This window comes from Narcine bancroftii, chromosome 4 (assembly GCF_036971445.1).
Source record: "Narcine bancroftii isolate sNarBan1 chromosome 4, sNarBan1.hap1, whole genome shotgun sequence".
NCBI lineage: Eukaryota > Metazoa > Chordata > Chondrichthyes > Torpediniformes > Narcinidae > Narcine > Narcine bancroftii.
Window position 1 is genome coordinate 307,089,522 of NC_091472.1, and position 21,775 is coordinate 307,111,296.

The 21,775-nt window shown below is 37.0% G+C and overlaps 1 protein-coding gene across 1 annotated transcript in view; it reads right to left on the reverse strand.

Annotated features, from left to right (window-relative positions):
* The window catches only part of LOC138762481 (titin-like), a 383,050-nt gene that overhangs the window by 236,702 nt on the left and 124,573 nt on the right, over window positions 1-21,775 (reverse strand). The window contains 31 exon segments of the mRNA XM_069936233.1: window positions 1,797-2,084; window positions 2,236-2,523; window positions 2,631-2,909; window positions 3,030-3,308; window positions 3,408-3,686; window positions 4,423-4,710; window positions 4,813-5,091; window positions 5,216-5,494; window positions 5,600-5,878; window positions 5,982-6,263; window positions 6,676-6,954; window positions 7,136-7,423; window positions 7,525-7,803; window positions 7,921-8,199; window positions 11,590-11,868; window positions 11,971-12,252; window positions 12,742-13,020; window positions 13,296-13,583; window positions 13,705-13,983; window positions 14,460-14,738; window positions 14,870-15,148; window positions 15,991-16,272; window positions 16,499-16,777; window positions 17,015-17,302; window positions 18,001-18,279; window positions 18,420-18,698; window positions 18,853-19,131; window positions 19,248-19,529; window positions 20,077-20,355; window positions 20,554-20,841; window positions 20,969-21,247. Of these exon segments, the coding sequence (XP_069792334.1) occupies window positions 1,797-2,084; window positions 2,236-2,523; window positions 2,631-2,909; window positions 3,030-3,308; window positions 3,408-3,686; window positions 4,423-4,710; window positions 4,813-5,091; window positions 5,216-5,494; window positions 5,600-5,878; window positions 5,982-6,263; window positions 6,676-6,954; window positions 7,136-7,423; window positions 7,525-7,803; window positions 7,921-8,199; window positions 11,590-11,868; window positions 11,971-12,252; window positions 12,742-13,020; window positions 13,296-13,583; window positions 13,705-13,983; window positions 14,460-14,738; window positions 14,870-15,148; window positions 15,991-16,272; window positions 16,499-16,777; window positions 17,015-17,302; window positions 18,001-18,279; window positions 18,420-18,698; window positions 18,853-19,131; window positions 19,248-19,529; window positions 20,077-20,355; window positions 20,554-20,841; window positions 20,969-21,247 (8,724 nt within the window).

Genomic DNA, 21,775 nt, shown 5'->3' on the forward strand with positions numbered 1-21,775 from the left:
TTGAAATAGTAGTGTGTCGCAGATATCTGTGCATTCACATGGACTTATTGCAGTACGTTTCCGATTATCCAAAATGCTCGGGACTGGACTATCTCAGTTTTAAGTGGATTTTTCGGATATTCGGGAAGTTTCTCTAAAGTAGCCCAGTCGCATCAGGAGAATACTGGTATCGGCTGTCGCTGATCCCGAACACCTCCCCACCCATTTGTTGATCCCCGACACCTCCCCATCACCATCGCCAATCCTGCTTGGGAGCCCAAGGTCTCACCTCACCTATAAATGGTAGGAGATTGCGCAGCAGAACTTCGGGGACCCCACTGAAAGGATATTTGACAGAAAGAGTGGCTTGGAAGAGTGGCTTGGCTGGGCGAGTGGGAAGAAAGCTTGGGCGGGCAAGTGGGGAGGGAAAGCAGAGCTCAGGTGGGCAAGCAGGGAGAGAGAGCGCGGCTCAAATTCTGAGAATGCCACAATGCAATTTATCACAAAGTTGAGGTAACTCATGGCAAAAAAATGATAATTCATAAGTCAATAATCAGTGCTATCCTTTCCTTCAATATGCAACCTGTGGATAAATGTCTCCTTTGTAAAACTGATTCCTTGTAGCCCCCCTTGAAGACAGTGGGTCATTTTGTTTTCATTTTTTTTTAGCAAATTCGGAATTTCGGTTGATTGGTTTTCAGTTAATTAGAAAGGTACAGCATCAATTCATCCGAGCACTGGATTTTGCACACCTTCACCCTGCAGAAGTTACTTCCAGGACTAGGGATTTTGTAGAGGAAACAAAGAAAAGGTATGGGGAGGGTGTGTTATGCTTTAGTTTTGTTTGTGCTCTCTTTTGGCATTTTTTATTATTTTGATGTTCTAACTATTTAAAATTTAAATTTAGACATACAGCACGGTAACAAGCCATTTTGGCCCATGACTCTGTGCCACCCAGTGAACCTGCAAGCCCCAGTATGTTTTGAAGGGTGGGAGGAAACCGGAGTCCCCAGGGAAACCCCATGCAGACAAGGGAGGAATGTACAAAGAGCCTGGGATTTGAACCCTGGTCTCTATCGCTGGCGCTGTGAAGGTGCTGTACTCACTGCAACACCAACTGTGTCACCTGTTCTCTTGTGCGTTTTGTATTTTTTTATATTTACTTCAATTCTTTAAACTGTTCTTGAATATCACACACACTTAAACAGGAATAAAATCAACGACAACTAGTTATATAGTCAGCAAAGTTCCATCCCCAACATTAATAGCTGTCAATAGTTTCTAGGATTAGGACATCCTGTCCGCTCCACTGCTAGGATGCCGCTGATTCCAGAAGGCAAAGGACAAGTGAGGTAAGCCATCTGCACTGTGCCCTAATAAAGGCAGGTCACAGGTAGACGACTAATTCAATGCAATTGGATCAATAGATTATTTTTCTATTTTTTCAGTGATATTATTCTTCCACCATAGAACGTTAATTGCTTAAACACTGAATATGTTCAAGGTTATAGTTTTTTTTAGGGTCTATTTGGATGAAGTTTTGTTTCTCTTCATTTTTGGGTTCCGAAAAGTCGATAATATGCCCAAGTTTAAGAAATGAATGGTGCGACTGACAGTAAAGAAAATGATTCCACTTTTTGATTTTTTTTTACAGCTAGAGCCTGCAAATATATTCAAGAGAAGCAAAATAAGAATTGCACATGGATAACATAACAAACACTGATCAAGCAACTGACAAGAATCACGCTGAAGATGTGAAAAGATTGCATCCGTTGAAATTAAGCAGTCTTAAATTTGTAATTGTTACTGGTCAATACCTTTCACGGTCACTTCAGTTTTGCAGGAATCCTTTCCGATATCATTGCTGGCCTCACAAACGTACTGACAAGCATCTCCCTTGTCTGCTTTCAGAATAATCAGGTGAGGTGTATTTTCCACACAAGTTATTTTGTAATTGCCACCTGATCGGATCTCTTTGCCATTTTTCAGCCAAGTAACTTTGATTGGAGAAGACCCAGTTAAGTGGCATTCAAGGTCCACACTATCTCCAGTTGTAACTTCCACTGGTTCTAATCTTTTGTCAAAAAGAGGAGCAACTCTAGGCTCTAAGAGAAAATCACAAATAAGTTGTGTAAAGTTATCAACAGTAAACACCTAGCAATAACAGATAAAAGATGAGATTAGCATATCAAAACTAAAAAAAAATCGTAAATATTAATTAAAGGTGTTAAATTATTAACATTTGATCCAATATACCTTTGACAGCTACTGTGGATTTGCACGAAGCATCTCCTATCATGTTAGATGCTTTGCAAGTGTATTCACCAGCATAATCTGTCTCAGTTTTAAGAATTTTAAGAGTTGCTACATTCTCCAGGAAAGATATCATTACATTTTCTCCAGGGACTAATTTTATACCATCTTTAAACCACGAAGTTTCAATTGGAGCTGATCCAGTTACACAACACTCAAATGTTATTGGAAGACCACAAATTACTTCTACGTTCTTAATTTTTCTTGCAAAAGATGGTGCAGTTTTGCATTCTGTAAGATAAACCATAATGAAATGAGTTAATTTAATGTGATTATACAAGCTTTATTCAACAGTGATTTTTATATATAGAAATACCAAATCTATCGGTCAACATCACCTTGTACAATGAGCATAGCCTTTGAGGAACAGACACCAATTTTGTTTTCAGCTTTGCAAACAAATTCCCCACAGTCAGTCATTGCGGCTTTCTTCAATTCCAATTTTGCAACGTTGTCCACGAACTCCATTTTACAATTTGGGGTAGCTCTCAGTTTTGAATCTCCTTTGTACCAAGCTACTTTAATTTCAGGTGTTCCAGTAAGAGTGCATTGAAAAGATCCTGAATCACCAACTGTTATTTCCAGTGGCTCTAAATGTTGGACAAATGTTGGCGGTTCTAAGGTAAAAAAAAACATATTAAGATTAAAGGAGCACGTCAAACATTTAGAAAAAGAAAGCAAATGTGCAAAATATTGATTTTAATTCCACAACTGAAATAAATTGAAACTAAACAAACCCAATATTTTCACTTCAGCATGACAAGTTTCCTTTCCGGCATCATTTTCCACTTCACAAGTATATGTTGCATTATCATCTCTAACAGTGTTGAGAATCTCCAAAATACAAGATGTTTCGGTGGTAGTTATAATATGCCTTTCAGACTGCAATATGTCATCTCTATCCTTCTTCCAGGTTACCTTGATTTCTGGGGTACCAAAGTATATGCAGTCAAGACACACCGACTTCCCCAGTACCACACTGCAATCTTTCATTTTTTTCTGGAACACTGCGGGTTCTGATAGAAATAGAAAGGAAAGAAGTGGTTTAAAAAAACGTACTTGTAATTCCAGAATAATGCTGTTATTCATCTTCTCTAGATCTGTATTTCACAAACCTTTCACAAATAATTTTGTGGTACAAGAAGCTTCACCAACTTCATTTCTGATGCGGCAGATGTAGTCTCCACTTTGAGAAGGTTCCACATTTAGTAGCTCAAGTACTGATGTCGAATCACTTAAAGAAATTTTGCATTTTCTTCCTGTTAACAATTCAGTGCTACCTCTAAACCATTTTACTTTCAATGGTGCTGTCCCAGCAACAACGCTTATAAATTTGACAGTTGAGCCAGGTAATATTACCTGAGGATCTGGTTTGCTTACAAATGAGGGGGGTTCTAAAGAGACAAAAACAAAATAATGCACTTGGAAATTTATTCAAAAATAAAATCGATGCTTTCTTTCCACAGGTTACACCCCATCTGCTGACATATACATCCTGCACTTTCCTCCTAAGGTTGGAAATAAGGAGATCCATGTCAGCAGGACTTTAAACTCAGCTAATGATAACTGCTGAGTCTTTTCCAGCCTGATTCAAAATATGCATTGACTTCAAATTTGTTGCCCATTTTATCACACATCGATAATTTCACAGTTCTAGCAATGCTTTGATCCTTCTTTGCTCTCATTTATCTCTCTCTAATTACAAATTAAATGTAATTAGCAAGATCAGTCAGCACCATGCCCATGTTTTTCACTCATTTCTCTTGGTCTCGAAGACATTGATTTCCTTTGCTCTCTCCACCTCCCTTCCTCTGCAACCTAATGCATGTTTTATTTCAAACTTGCCTGAATTTGACAAAACCTCCAAATTAACCATTGTTCCTTTCTCCAAAGGCGCTGTCTGATGACATAATATTTCAACCTTTTTATTCTTCTTTCAGATTTCAGTCATCTGCCATCTATAGCTTTTAATCAATTATAATGTCTCTGAGACCTCAAGATACTCGGATCAGTACTGCATAGCAGTTACAATAAATATACACACGAAAGCCAAAATTATTTGAAATGTTACAAATGATGAAACGTAATTTATAAATAAAGAATAAAAAATCTTTGAAGAATTAAACTGACCTTTCACCGTTAAAACGCCGCTGCATTCATCACTTCCTGCAACATTGCCTGCTTTACAAATATAATTGCCAGCATCGGAGAGTTCCAAAGCATTTATTTTCAAATCACATTTATTTTCTCCAAATACAAGATGATACTTTTCTCCGTGGATTATCTCATGTCCGTCTTTGAACCAAGATATAGCAATTGGTGGTGATCCTGAAACTTTGCATTCCATTTGGAGGGGAGAACCCAAGATACCATCTACTTTCTTTAATTTTCGAATAAAAGTTGGTGGAATAATACGATCTGTTTAAATGACAACATTTAACCGTGATTGAAAGAGTTTAAAAATTAATTAATAAACAGTCAAGAAAAGTGTACAAATAGAAAAAATAACAGAAGTCAAACCTAGAACGCTGACTGATAATTTGCAGCTGCTTCTACCGACATTATTCTGGACTTCAAAGGTATATTCACCATCATCTTCCTTCTCTGTAGATTGAATTTTTAGACTGGCAATTCCTTTGAGAAAACTTATCTTGTATTTTCTGCTAGATACCATCTCTTGACCTTCTTTCAACCATTTTGCTTTTAACTCAGGTGTGCCTTTAACAATGCATTCCAAAGTCACTGAATCTCCTGAAGTTACGCTGACAGAGTCTGGTTTTTCCACTATTGTGGCAGGTTCTATAAGTAAATTAATTTTCATGAAGCATTCTTACATATTGACAAATAAAATAATGGCCTGCAATATTTCCATGCATGGATTAAATTCCAATAATATTAAATATACTGGCATTAAATTACTGACCCAGCAGTGATAATGCAGCAGAAGACTCTTGCACTCCAGCATCGTTTTTGATTTGGCAAACATATTTTCCAGCATGCATTGGCTCCATTTTTGAAATATGCAAAGAAACAATGTTTTGTTCATGGGTGATAGTTACGCCCTCATGATCTTTAATTTGTTTGTTTTCTTTAATCCATGTTACTTCAATTGGTTCTGAACCTTTAACAGTTGCTTGTAATGCTACAGACTCTCCAAGCACAGAAGAAAGGTTTGAAAGTTTCTTCACAAACATGGGTGGCTCTGAAGAATTAAAATACATCTTGCGTGTGAAATATACACTTACAGAAATAATTTTCCAAGATTAGTATAAAAAATTAAAATATAGGACTTAGAAAATATACTGACCTTTTAGATTTAATGTACCAGTGCAATTAATATTTCCTACGTCATTCTTGATCATGCACATGTATTCCCCGATATCAGGTGTCCCTACTTTCAGGATATAAAGACTTGCTACATGGTTTTCATAGGTAATTTTATACTTTTTACTTGTTCGAATTTGCCTTTTGTCCTTGTACCAGGTAACTTCAAAAGGTGAGGTACCACTGAATTCACACTGCAGTATGACATCAGAACTTTTTATTACATCGACTGCCTCAAGTGTTTTAATGAAAACAGGTGGTTCTGGAAGAAGATCATAATTTGTCTCATTTATGTCCTTATGATAAGGTAGTTATTTAGAACTTTGAGAAACTATTTTTGTTGGGAACAGGAAACAACGACCTACCTTTGATATTAACTGCAACACTGCAGCTGACGTTGCCAGCTTCATTTTGAGCTTCGCAAATGTAATCACCACTATCGTCTAAGCTAGTGTCATTGATTTCAAGAACGGCTACAGAATTATCAAAATGCATTTTATATTTGTCACCATCTCGGATTTCAGTATCATTCTTGAACCAGGAAATTTTGATTTCAGGGGTGCCAGTCACTTTGCACTCAAAATGCACCGATTCGCCCTTCTTCAGTACTTTGATTGGTTCCAGCTTCTGGATGAAAGATGGAGGCTCTAGGAGAACCAAAATGCCACACATTTAGAACTAGATTTGCAAGGAACATGTGAAATATGTGGAAAGAGTGTAAAACATGAATACAAATCCTGAGAATTTTTCATAAGTTCTGCACGGGCATACGTCAATCAATTTTTATTGCATTTTGTAAATAAAAATATTAGAATTAATTCATTGAAGAGTGTGCAACATATTCTTGAGATCATGTAGTGTACAATAAGATAATGCAGATTGGTGCGGTCAAGAGAAAAAGATAAAACATTTGATGTCATAAAGGACAAAAGAGGTGAACAAAATACATAAAACTATTTCTGCAAAATGGGACGACTTGGAATCCAAAAAGACATGAACAACAAGTAATAAATTAACAAAACTAACAATATGCAAACCACACAACAAAGAATTCCACACCTGTCACAAACAATCTTGCTGTACAAGAATCTGTGCCAACATCATTGGTGATTTGGCAGGTATAATATCCCATATTGGAATGTTTTACTGAATGCAGCTGCACAAAACTGGATGAAATATCTGTCACAATGTGACATGTTCCATCAGATTTTATCTCCTTGTCATCCTTAAACCATTTGAAAGACAGGGGAGGTGTTCCTTTCGCATCACTCTTGAACACCACTGTAGAGCTCGGGGGAACCTCCTGTGATACTGGTTTTATTATAAATCTTGGTGGCTCTAAAAATTATCGAAGACAAAATATATTTGTAGTAAAAAAGCATAAATTTATATCTTTTAGATAAATAAATAAATTCATTGTTGGTATGTCAAACACAAAACATTCAAGTGAGGTTAAAATAAGAGATGCCTGACATTTATTTTGCCAAAATAATGAATGAAAAGTCAAAGATTGTCACACCTTTCACAATCAGTTTGCCACTGCATTCATCAGTTCCTGCTATATTTGATACTCTGCAAGTATAAATTCCACAATCGGAGATTTCTAGTTGATTAATTTCCAAAGACAAGGTATTATCTTGTTGTGATAGTTTATATTTATTATTGTCCATTATCTCCTTTCCATCTCTATGCCAAAGTATGGTGATTGGAACAGAGCCAGATACTTTGCATTCCATGATCACAGAAGACCCTAGTGCAGTGCCCATGTCATTTAATCTTTTTGTGAATGTTGGAGCAATCAATTGATCTGTATAATAAGAGCACAACTTGTAAGCTTGAGATACAAAGGTTAAAGTAGCAATGTTCTTTTCTTGATTACCGCATTCCTTTTTTATTAGAAATACTAACCTAATACAGCCAAGGAAGCTTTGCAGCTGTCAACTCCAAATTCATTCTGGACCTCAAAGGTGTATTCACCACTATTTGACTTCTCTACTGACTGAATCTTTAAACTAGCCACATTATTCTCAAAGCTCAGTTGACACTTTCTGCTGGATGTCAGTTCCATTCCGTCTTTAAACCATTTAACCTTTAGGTCTGGTGTGCCTGCTACAGTACATTCCAAAATCATTCGATTTTTTACAGTTACGTTGCATGATTTGGCTCCCTCAACAATTTTTGCAGGTTCTGTTAAGAGAAAATTATATGCCAAGTGATGCAGGGCATTTAATACTTTTTCACATTGATATGATAAATAAATTTAGTCAGAAATAAATGTCGTATTTCTTAATATTCCTGACCAACCTGTTACTATCAGTGTAGCATAAGACTTTTCAATTCCTGCATCATTTTTGGCCTGACAGATGTATTTTCCACCATCTTTTGCTTGAACTGCTGCAATTTTCAACAGAGCGAGATTGTTTTCAAAGGAAATGAATATATTTTCATTTTCCTTGATATCATTATTATCTTTCATCCAACTTATAGACAAAGGCTCTGAGCCTGTTACAAGACATTGGAAACCAGCGGAATTTCCAACAAATGTTGTAACATTTTCAATCTTCTTCATAAATGATGGGGGTTCTAGTTCAAGATAAAAAAAAGTATTTAAATAAATGAGTGACATGTTCAGCCTTCTTTCAAAATTATAACAAAAATATTCTGATTTATGGAATTAAATCATCGTAAAAAGTTGTAATTTAGCTACTAAACCTCAATATGTCATATTTTATGGGGAGGGTTTAAACTAATTTGGCGGGGGGGGGAATCAGAATGAGGGCAGAGATGGGGGTAGAAGATGATGCTATGTGTTCTGAGTTTGAGAGGAAGGACAGGCAGGGGACAAAACAGAAATGTAGCCAGTTAGAGGGTTTGAAATGTGTCTATTTCAACGCTAGGAGTATTAGGAATAAAGGGGACGAACTTAGAGCATGGATCAGTACGTGGAATTACAATGCTGTGAAACTTGACTGGAAGAAGGGCAAGATTGCCGGATGTAGGTATTTTAAAAAGAATAGGATGGGAGGTAGAGGGGGGAGTAGCATTACTGGTCAGGGATAATATCTTGGCTATAGAGAGGGAGGATGCTGCAGAGGGAGTGTCCACTGAGTCGGTGCGGATGGAAGTCAGAAATAGGAAGGGAGCTATCACTATGCTGGGAGTCATCTATAGGCTGCCAAATAGCCGTCGGAACACTGAAGAGCTGATAAGCAGGCAGATTTTGGAATGGTGTGGGAAATACAGGGTTGTAGTAATGGATGATTTCAACTTCCCTAATATTGATTGGCACCTCCTGACTGCAGGAGGGATGGATAGGGCTAAATTTGTCAGGCATATACAAGAAGGATTCCCGACACAGTATGTGGACTGGCTGATGAGAGGAGGGGCCGCACTGGATCTGGTTCCGGGGAATGAACCTGGTCAGTTGGTGGACCTCTCCACGGTGGAGTATTTTGGTGAGAGTTACCACAACTCCTTTAGCTTCAACATAGTCATGGAAAAGGATATAGAGAGTGAAACTGGGCAAGTGCTTAACTGGGGAAGGGCTAATTATGAAGGGATTAGGCAGGAACTAGTGAGAATAAATTGAAAACCGACGTTTAAGAGTGAAAGCACAGAAGTAATGAGGAGGGAGTTTAGGGACCACTTGTGCAGGGTTCAAGATAGCTTTGTTCCACAGGCACAAGGAAAAGATGGTAGGAAAAGGGGACCATGGCTGACAAAACAGGTCAGGCAACGTCAAGAGGAAGAAAGAAACATACATTAGATATAGGAAGCAAGAAAGATGAAGGGCTCATGAGAAGTATATGGTAGCCAAGAAGGAGCTTAATAAAGGATTTAGGAGAACTCAAAGGGGGCATGAGAAGGCCTTGGCATGTAGAATTAAGGAGAACCTCAAGGCATTCTAAGCGTACGTGAAGAATAGATGGTTGACAAGAATGAAGGTGGGGCTGCTCAAGGATAAAGGAGGCAACATGTCCTGGAAGCAGAGTTGGTTGGAGAGGTCCTAAATGAATACTTTGCATCAGTATTCACAAGAGAAAAGGACCTTGATCACAATGAGGTCAGAATTGAACAGACCTGTATTAAGATTAAGGAAGTGGAAGTGTTGGAACTTCTTAAAAACATCAAGATCAATGTCCCTGGGGTCAGACATGATATATCCAAGGTTGCTGTGGGAAGTAAGAGAAGAGATAGCTGGGGCAGTAGCTATGGTCTTTGAATCCTCTTTGGCTGCAGGAGAGGTGCCAGTGAATTAGAGAATGGCAAATGTAGTCCCCTTGTTTAAAAAAAGGTAATAGGGAGAATCCTGGGAATTATAGACCAGTGAGTCTTACATCGGAGGTGTGTAAACTAATGGAGAGAATTCTAAGGATAGGATCTATGAGCATTTGGAGAAGTTCATTCTACTCATGGATATTCAGCATGTCTTTGTGCGGGGAAGTATTAAGTGAGGTTTTTGAGGAGGTAACAAAAGAAATTGATGAAGGTAGGGTGGTAGATGTGGTCTACATGGATTTTAGCAAAGCATTTGACAAAGTTCCCCATGAGAGATTCCTCCAGAAAATCATGAGTCATGGGATAATTGGAAAAATTGGCTGTAGGAAGAAAGTATTAGTGGAAAGAAAGTATTCTGCCAGGAGGGCAGTGACTAGTGGAGGGGCCACAGGGATCCCTGCTCTTTGAGATTTTTATAAATGACCTGGATGAAGAGACAGAAGGATGGGTCTGTAAGATTGTGGATGACATGAAGGTTGGAGGAGTAGTGGATGGAGGTGAAGGTTGTCGAAGGTTAAAAGAGGATATAGACACGGTGCAGAGTTGGGCAGAAAAGTGGCAGATGGAGTTCAATCCGGTTAAGTGTGAGGTGATGCATTTTGGAAGGACAAACCAGAAGGCTGAGTACAGGGTTAATAATGGTTGGTTACTTAAGAGTGTGGGCCTTGGGGTGCAAATCCATACATACCTCAAGGTCACCACACAGATTGATAGGATAGTTAAAAAAGCCTATGGGATGCTGGGCTTCATTAATAGTGGGATTGAATTCAGAAGTTGAGAGATCATGTTACAACTCTACAAACCTCTGGTATTATGTTCAGTTCTGGTCACCTCGTTATAGGAAGGATGTGGAAGCTATGGAGAGGGTGCAGAGGAGATTTGCAAGGATGCTTCCTGGATTGGGAAACAAGTCTCATGAGGCAAGGTTAGCAAAGCTGGGACTTTTCACCTTGGAGACTTGATCGAGGCCTAAAAGATTATGAGAGACATAGAAAGTGGACAGCCAGCACCTGTTTCCCAGGGCAGGATCAGCAAACACCAGAGGGCATACTTAAAAAGTTAAGGGAGGGAAGTTTATGGGAGTCATTAAGAGGAAAGTTTTATTTTAAAAAACACACAGTTGTGGGTGCCTGGAATACCTTGCCAGGGATGGTGGAGGAACCATTCTTGAGCATTTAAGAGATACTTAGACACATGGATGAAAGAAAAATAAAGGGTTATGGGGTAGGGAGGGTTTAATACTTTTTTTGTTGGGAAGGAATATATGGGTTGGCATAACACTGAGGGCCAAAGGGCCTGTAGTGTGAATCTGTGGAATGCTCTACCATGGAGGGTGGTAGAGGCAGATTCGCTGATTATGTTCAAAAGAGAGTTAGATAAGACTCTAGTGGGCAAAGGAGTTAAGGGTTATGGGGATAAGGCTGGAAAGGGGTACTGATGGTAGTGATCAGCCATGATCTATAAAATGGCGGTGCTGGCTCGACGGGCCAAAGGGCCTACTCCAGCTCCTGTTGTCTATTGTCTATTGTCTAATAACATACTCAATTTTACTTTTAAGTACATTTACTAAAAATTACAAAAGGTACATTCCTAGCACTTAGCCTTTGAACAGCTTGCAGAAAAAAAAAGTTTTACTGTTTCTCAGTACATGTGACAATAATTAATGCATTAAGTATCTAAATCCATATCACTGACCTTTCAAACTGACAACACAACTGCAGGAGGAGCTTCCCACATCATTGGTCACTTTGCATGTATATTCACCAACAAGTGAGACATCCACCTTCAAAATCTGAAGGCTGACTAAAACATTCTTTATGATCATTTTGTATTTTTCACTTGATAGAATCTTTTTATTGTCCTTGAGCCACAATACGTCAAAGGGTCCTGAACCAGTCAACTCACAATCAAGAGTGACACCACTGCTTCTTATAACCTCAGCAGACTGAAGTTGCCTTCTAAAACTTGGAGGCTCTATAATCGTGGTAAAGAAGTCAAAATTAGAGAAACTAACATAATCCTGACCCAAGAAAGTAGCAGATCTATTTGGATACCATCTTGCCCATGTTTACGGACCTTTGACTTCAACTTCTGTGATGCAACTGTCACTGCCCGCTTCATTTCGTATCTCACATACATAGTGTGATTTGTCCTCTAGAACCATGTCAGTAATCTCAAGTATTGCCACAGAACCATCAAATGATATATTATGTTTGTCACTGACTGTAATCTCTGCACCATTTTTATACCAGGAAACTTTGATTTCAGGTGTTCCAGTTACAAGGCATTCAAAACGTGCTGAGGTGCCCTTCTTTAATATGGTTGAAGAATTCAGCTTTTTAATGAAGCGAGGGGGTTCTGGAAACCAAAATGTGATAAATTTAAACAAACATAGGGAGGATATTCAATTGTAATTCACCCCAAAACAAGATTCACACCACAAATTACTAATTTAAGAACATCACTTTAATACCTTCCTCTAGATAACATTCATCATTCAATAGTGGGAGCAGGGCTGCCTAAGATGCAAACATCCTTGGAATTGTAAAACTGCCATCACCTTAAGTTTTGGATTAGATAATACAATTAAACCACAGTGGCTACAGTCTGCTAGTTCATTCTGAAACTAACATATATTGATGTTCTCCATTGATATATGGTGCTTAGCTTTGCCGTTAGTGTCAAAACTGTAGGGTGTCATATAGAACAAGCTAAAATTTGAATGCATCAAGGTCACACCTCACTCTCTCAAGAATAGCACTGCATCGTTCTATCGCTTGAGTGTTTCAAGACAGCAAAACATGAAAAATGATTTGAGTAAATTAAAACAAGGCAAGAAATGCGCACCTTTAACAAGCAGGTTTGCAGAACAGGTATCCGCACCAACATCGTTGCTAACTTGGCAGGTGTAACTACCCGCATCAGATATCTTAGCCGAGAGCAATTCGATAAAATATGTCGAGCCCTCATTCCAAATAGAATATGCCACACCATGCATCAATTCTCTGTCCCCTTTGAACCACTTTGTAGATAGTGGCGTGCTTCCTTTCACAACACCTCTAAATTGTACTGCAGAGCCAAGTACAACTTCCTGGGACGTTATTTTATCGGTAAAGGTCGGAGGTTCTAAAATTCATACAGCAGGAAGGAAATATTTTATTAACTCAGGTTTATATATAAACTGGAAGAGAAATGGTCAAATTCAAGTTAACTTTATAAAATATGCAAGTTTCGTCTTCAGAAGTCCAACAAATGCTTTACCAAATATAGAACTGGTTGATTCACTTCTATAAATACTTCATTATTGCTGCCAGTGGCAAACGCAAGCTCATTTGTCAGTCGAGTTAATATTTTCTGCTGATATGGGTGAGAACGAAGTGTAACAAAGAAATGTTTCAAACCTTTTACAGTTAAGACAGCACTGCATTCATCCTTTCCCGCTGAATTTGCTGCTTTGCAAGTGTACATTCCACCGTCTGAAAAGTCTAACTCAAGGATTTCTAATGAAATTGTGTTCTCTTGCAATAACATCTTATATTTGTTACTAGCTGATATTTCTTTTTCCTCTTTATACCAAGTAAGGGTCATTGGAATGGAACCAGAAACTTTGAATTCGATTCGCACAACAGATCCTAAAATACTGCTCATTTCTTTTAATTTTCTCGTTATCAATGGAGGAATCATTTGCTCTGTTCATATAAAGGGATAAATGATAAAAAAAATTAATAATCATGTCAAACATTTCAAACTTGGTGAGAAGCTCTTGCGCTTTTTTTTAATGCTTTACGAAAACAAAAAGTAATTACTGACCTAACACAGTTAAAGGAATATTGCAGCTGTTAGCTCCAAACTCATTCTCGACTTTAAAGGTATAGATTCCAGTGTCACCCATTTCAACAGACAACACTTTTAACCTGGCTACCTTATTTGCAAAGCTCAATTTATATCTTCTATTTGATTCTAGTTGTTTTTCACCTTTGAACCAGGCAACATTTATTACTGGCGTGCCAGCTACAGTGCATTCCAAAATGGCTGGATTTCCTGAAGTCACGGTGAGTGGCTCAGATTTTTCTATGATATTCGCAGGTTCTGTGAAAAAAATGGAATGACCTACATCAAGAGAATTTAGCAATATTTAGTCAAGAACTGCTGTCTTAAGGTAATTAATTGTGGGAGGGGGCAACGAAACTGCCTTTGGCTGTGAACCCTCATATCTTGGATTACAATCAATTCGAGGCATTGGGTAATAAATTATCTATGTAATTGAGAAACACATGTCAAACAAGGAGAAATGTCCTTCATGATACAATAGTAATGCTCTTTTGAGAATTTCACCATGGTACATTGGGCATAATAGAAAAATAAAAAGGAAACAAACTTCTGTGTATCACTGTGTTACATCTTGCACTAGAGGCTTTGCATGGACATTTCTCCCCCATTTCCACTGATAGCATTTTATGTTCACTTTTAATTTTAAAATTAAAATAATTTCAGAGAAGTAAAACATGAATAAAATAAAATCTTTTTTATGTAGATAGTATTAGAGCTTTTAATTTCTTACTAACCCATGACAACCAATGTAGCAAAGCACTTTGCTGTTCCTGCATCATTCTTTGCCTGACAAATGTAATTTCCACTGTGAATTTCCTCAGCATTAATGATCTGCAATGTGGCAATATTGTTTTCAAAGGAAATTTTAATATTGTCATCTTCCTTGACACGTTTGTCATCTTTTTTCCAACTTGTAGTTATTGGACCTGAGCCTCTTACAAGACATTGAAACACAGCTGAATTTCCAGAAAACACGGTTGCATTTTCTATTGTTTGCATGAAGATTGGTCGCTCTAATTTGAAGAGAATATATCTTGTTACATTTAAACGATGCTTGAAAGAAGTCAGTGCTGCTTAATAATCTACTAATGAAATAAAAACACGCAACTTTCAAAAGAAAAACTAGAATAAGGGCATCACTGACCTTTCAAATTGACTGCAGAGCTGCAGGAACAACTTCCCACATCATTTTTTACCATACACTTGTATTCACCAACATCTGAGCTATCAGATGATAAAATGCAAAGACTGACTAATGAAATGTCAGAGGTCATTTTGTACTTTTTGCTGCGATGAAGTTTTTTATTGTCCTTATACCACAACACTTCAAAGGGAGCTGTACCAGCCACCTCACATTCAAGAGTGACATCACCAGATTTAACTACCTCAGCAGGTTCAAGTTTCTTCATGAACGTAGGAGGTTCTGAAGAGCAAACATGATAATACAGTTTACAAATCAGAGTGCCCCAAGTACAGGATGACAAAATAATTCCCAAGATTATCTACTGAAAGAAAATCTTGCATGATGTCTATTTTAATGTTATGAGTGAGCATGCAGATTTACAAAAATGCTGGAGAAATTCAGCAGGTCACACGCATCTGTTGCTTCTCATGGATGCTGTATAACATAGTGAGTTTCTCCAGTACTTTTGTGTATTGCACTAGACCCCAGCATCTGTAGATTTTCTTGTTTAAATTCATGCAGATTTATTCTACAGGTATCTTTTAACTCAGATCAACAAAATATGACAACGAATGCCTGTAACTTTTTGCTTTATACGTATCCAAAATTTTTAAATAATTGTTAGGCATACCTGTACATATTTTTCCCCTAATGCCCAGGAATTTAATCTTCAAAAGACATTAGCTAGGAAGGATTGGGGGCGGGGGTGGGGGGGGGGGGGTAGGAATCACGGCAAACAGGAAAAAAAAAATCCGCAGATTCTCCTACATCTGCAGGTGAATAAATATTGCTAAGAAAGTAGCAAGGGATTTGAGAACATTTAAATGTTTTTTTTTTCCGTGAGGACACAAGGAGAACTTCTGGCCCCAAGAAAAGTGCCTTGATCTCAAAGTGAGGACTTCCATCCAGAAGTGGTCTGATAATTAACATAATTCTTTAGAAGTCCATTTTGAGGGATTCCATTAAAGTGATTAGTTTTTGATTCATAAATAAACTTGAGTTAAGTTGTTAATTATAGCACACATTTATAAAGGTATAATGCTCAGTGTTTCTGTGGAATGAAACTGGGAATATTTACACACCTTTAACGGTCACCGCAATGTCGCAAGATTCACTGCCAGCTTCATTTTGGGCTTTACAGGAATAATTCCCACTGTCATCCAAGTTTACATCAGCAATCTCTAAGGTTGCCACAGAATCAACAAACGCCATTCTGTACTTTTCATCAACATTCATTTCACGGTAATTCTTGAACCAAGTGACTTTGATTTCAGGTGTGCCAGTTACTTTACAATCAAAACTTGCCGTCTCTCCTTTTTTAAATATTGCTGTTGAATCTAGTTTCTTAATAAAATATGGAGGCTCTGTAGAAAACAACGTTGCAAACTTCATAAACGTATAAAATTCAAAAACAAATCCATTTCACAAAGAAAAATGAAACACGTGGAACATTAAAAAACGGACAACACATGACACAGAAGTAACATTAATAACAACAGAGAAAATTACAAACAAATCAAAGAAAAATTGTTGCACATATTATTCGCAACAATTCCATAATGGTTAAACAAGTACAAACGAATTGCACACCTTTGATAAAGAGTCGCGCTGCACAACTAGCACTGCCACCTTTGTTGCTTATTTCACAAATATAGTCTCCCGAATCAGACACTTTGGCTGCAAACAACTCAAGTAAACTTGATGAGCCTTCATTTAAAATGAAATAATCAGCTCCAGACATCAGTTCCCTGCCATCCTTCAGCCATTTTATGGTTAGAGGAGCAGTTCCTTGCACAACACTTCTAAACTGCACGGTAGAACCAGGTAGGCTTTCTTGAGCTACAGGTTTTTCTATAAAACTTGGAGGCTCTGAAAGTCAGGTAAAAAATATATAACACTATCGTATTCCAACTGTACATTGATTATACTATATTGTATATCAAGAAAAATTAAAAGTCAGAACTAAAATAAGTAATTATGATAAATTGTAATCAAATTTTAAGCTGTAAAGATATTACATATTCATAGAATAAAAGGTAAAATTTAGTAAGTATATGAATACCAAACAGATATAAATTAAACTGAAAGGAAATGCATCTTTCCAACCTGTTATATTTAAGAAACCACTGCATTCATCACTTCCCACTGAATTGGTTGCTTTGCAAATATACGTTCCACGATCTGAAATCTCCAGTTGATTAACTTCCAAAGTTGTTGTGTTATCTTGACATAATATTTTGTATTTTTCACTGTTTGTTATCAAGATACCATCTTTATACCATGAAAATGTCATTGGAAGAGAACCAGAAACTTTGCATTCGAATTGTATGAAACTCCCTAAAACACTGTCCATTTTGTGCAATTTTCTTTTAAATACTGGGGGAATTAGTTGATCTGTCCAAAGCAAAGTGACAAAAGCACAGCTAATCAATTCATGCAGCAAATACTTAAATGAATCAAAATGTGTTATGCTTTTGTTGAAGGAGGAATTTTCAAATTTATTGGCATATGCTTCATTACCCATTGAAAAATAAAATTAATTTTGCAATTTCTCAGAATAGCTGATCATCCTAATCCCATCATCACTAGTTCCAGTTGGTAGTTTATAATAAATTTCTTTATACAAATTTCAGTTGAATGCAAATAAGACTTTTAATTTTGTACACATTTCAGTGGTTCTCAACCTTTTTCTTTCCACTCACATCCCACTTTAAGTATTTCCTATTCCATAGGTGCTCTGTGATTAGTAAGGGATTGCTTAAGGTGGGATGTGAGTGGGAAGAAAAAGGTTGAAAACCACTGTTTTGATCGTACTTCGTTGACTCATTATGTGCATGGTTTCAGAACTCCAAAGGAAATGGGCCAGTGACAATCTTTCTCATGCAAAATATTTCAGTAATAAGTCCAGAGCAGTGATTTTCAACCTTCCCTTCCCACTCACATCCCACCACCTTAGGTAATCCCTTACTAATCACAAAGCACCGATAGCATAGGGATTACTTAAAGGGGTATGTGAGTGGAAAGAACAAGGTTGAGAACCACTGCATTAGATATATGGATTAGCTGACTTACAATTACAAATAAACACTAACCTAATACTGTCAATGAAGCTGTACAGCTGCTGGTTCCAAACTGATTTTTGACTTCAAAAGTATATTCACCAGTGTCATGATTGGAAACGGAAGGAATCTTTAGGCTGATCACATTATTATCAAAGCTGATTCGGTGTTTTCGACTAGACACCATTTCGTTACCATCTTTAAAACATCTAACTTTTAGTTCTGGTGTACCAGTTACTGTACATTCCAGGTTTACTGCATTCCCTGCTGTCACACTGATTGACTGCGCTGGTTCTGTGAATTTTGCTGGTTCTATAAGGGAAGAAAAATCTCTTTTATATCTCATTAATGTAAATTTCAGTTAATGCATATTGAAGAATCAAAATTGATTTATGATTAGAAAAAATCAATGGGGTGCCAGGAAATATTAAGCTAATCAATATCCTACTGACCTGCTACCAACAATGAGGCAAAACACTTCTCAGTTCCTGCATCATTCTTAACCTGGCATGTATATTTTCCAGTATGATTTTCTCCAACAGCATTTATTTGAAGAGTTGCAATATTATTCTCAAAAGACAAAGTAATATTACCATCTTCTTCAATAACATCTTTATCTTTCATCCAAGTTAAATAAAGAGGCTTTGAGCCTTTTACTTGACTTTGGAATGTAATTGAATTGCCTGATACTGTCGTTATATTTTCAATCTTCTTTATAAATCCTGGTGGTTCTAGTTAAAAGAAATAATTGTGTGTCTAAGTGAAGTTATTTTTTTAACAGTACATAATTACTTTACAAATAGGTCTAAATACTTAATAAGATCATTCTCATGTACCACAACTGTCAGAAAGGCAATATTTTCCAACAACAGCATAAAAACTGACCTTTCAAACTGACTGTGGAAGTGCAGGAACAACACCCCACGTCATTTTGTACGACACACTTGTATTCACCGACATCTGGGATATCAGAGTTTAGAATGCAAACACTAACTACTGAACTGTCAGATACCATTTTATATTTTTTACTGCGTCGAATTTGTTTATTGTCCTTGTACCACATAACTTCAAAAGGTGCTGTACCAGCCACCTCACATTCAAGAGAAATATCACTGGATTTAACTATCTCAATGGATTGAAGCTTCCGTCTAAAACTTGGTGGTTCTAAAAAGTAATCACAATTAAAAAAAAAGCTGAATTTTATTCAAAAACCATTAATATTGTTGCTCAAGAAAGTAAAGGATATATAGTTTTATTAAATAAAAGACCTTATTACAGACCTTTAATTTCAACTTCAGTGCTGCAGCTCTCACCACCAGCTTCATTTTGAGCTTCACAAATGTAGCATGCGCTGTCATCCGGAATCACATCAATAATCTCAAGAATTGCCACAGTACCATTGAATGACATTATAAACTTTTCACTGGCTATAAGTTCATCACTATTTTTGTACCAGGTAACTTTAATGTTAGGGGTGCCTCTTATACTGCACTCAAAATGTGCGGAGACTCCTTTCTTTAGGATTGTTGAAGAGTGCAACTTTTTAATGAAGCTTGGTGGTTCTAGAATCCAAAATATTGTATATTTCAATATACGTTTATGTGGTAATCAAAAAAAACTCAAACAAATGCATATGTACAAATAATTAGCTATAAAATATAGAGAACAATTTCACCAAACATACATGAAGAAGCTCCCTCTTAATTTGAGGAAACAACATTTATTCTTCATGTTCCCCTTGGCCTCAGCTTATAACTCAGCCATGGAATGAGATACTAGTTTGCTGGAATTCTCAAAACTGCCATTGCTATTATTAATTTCAATGAGGAGAATTCCTTTTATTGCTTCTTGGAGTAAGACAGAATTTGCCTCTTCTTGCAGTTAATGGGGAAACTGTAGGGCCTCCAAGAGCATTGGTCTGATAACCAACTCAAATTTGAATGCCTCAATACCTCATGCCCAGTATGTGCTGCCAATATACATTTCTTTTGCAATATCTGATGAACCAATCAAGAAAACAAAATGATATAGCTAATTTTTCAAGAAGCAAAGTAAGAAAACCCTATTTGTACGTTTCAGGACAGTAGATAAAATGGCAGAAATGCGCACCTTTAACAAGCAGGTTTGCAGAACAGGTATCCGCACCAACATCGTTGCTAACTTGGCAGGTGTAACTACCCGCATCAGATATCTTAGCCGAGAGTAACTCTAGAAAATATGTTGATCCTTCATTCCAAATAGAATATGCCACACCATGCATCAATTCTCTGTCCCCTTTGAACCACTTTGTAGATAGTGGCATGCTTCCTTTCACAACACCTCTAAATTGTACTGTAGAGCCAAGTACAACTTCCTGGGGTATTATTTTATCTATAAAGCTTGGAGGTTCTAAAAGTCAATAAAAATTATAGTTAACTCTCAAAAAAACGGACTGGATTATAGCCTTCAAAAATCTGAGCATTTAAAATAACAACAGAGATTCACTTACATATTTTGCTACATTAAAATACATGTCGAAACAGTTGTGAAAAGAACTTATTTGCATTTGAAACTGAGAAATATATGTAGGATGGCAACAACTCAAACCTTTTATACTCAAGATAGCACTGCATTCGTCTTTTCCTGCAGAATTTGCCACTTTGCAAGTGTAAATTCCACCATCTGAAAAATATAACTCATTGACTTCCAAAGAGACTGTATTTTCTTGAAATAACATCTTGTGTTTGTTACTAGTGGATAGCTCCATGTCTTCTTTATACCAAGTAATGTTCAGTGGAATAGAACCCGAAACTTTGCACTCCATTTGCACAGAATACCCTAAAGTACTGCCCACATCCTTTAGTTTTCTTGTAAACATAGGAGGAATTATTTGTTCTGTTCAATATAAAGGGGAAAAAATGATAAAACACCAGTGATGTATTATATTTCTAACTTTGCAATAAGATATGGTTTGAAATCAGAAGATAGAATAGAAAAATATCGACACAATTGGTGTACTGACCTATCACGGTCAAAGAAATATTACATTTGTTGGCTCCAAACTCATTCTGAACTTCAAAAGTGTAGTCTCCACTGTCGTCCTTTTCAACAGACAAAATTTTTAGACTGGCCACCTTATTCACAAATCGCAATTTGTATTTTCTGTTTGATTCTAGCTGCCTTCCATTTTTTAACCATGCAATATTTAACACAGGTGTTCCAGCTACTGTACACTCCAAAATAGCTGGATTTCCTGAAGTCACCGTCAGAGGCTCAGTTTTTTCTATGATATTTGCAGGTTCTGTCGGAAAAATAGATTATTTACATTATAAGTTATGTAATTAAGGACTGCTATTTTAAAATCATAAATTGTGTGGAAAACAGACTTCACTGTGAGTTGACTGGTTTAAATATGAATACGTTCAAAATTGTAGCAGGCGATGTAGGGTGCATCTGGATGGCACAGGTTCGTGGGCCGAAAGGGCCTGTTTACCATGTTGTATGTCTAAATTTTAAAAAATAATGGAACTATAAATATTTGTTTCTACTGTGTGCTTGATAAAAAATGTAATACATTTGGGAGATCAGTCCAGTTTTGGAACAGTTTTGAACAAAATAGGTGGTGAGGGAAAATAGACAAAATAGCAAACATTATATGGCAAATGCCTACGGCATATTGAAAATAAACAGATTTTTAAGGAATTTTACACTAAACTCTACACCTCAGAATCCAATAATGATGTCACCTCTATGTCAGATATTAGATCGTTTGAATTTATCAACTATTTCACAGGATAAAATGCACAAGTCTTGAAGCACTTATTTCTCA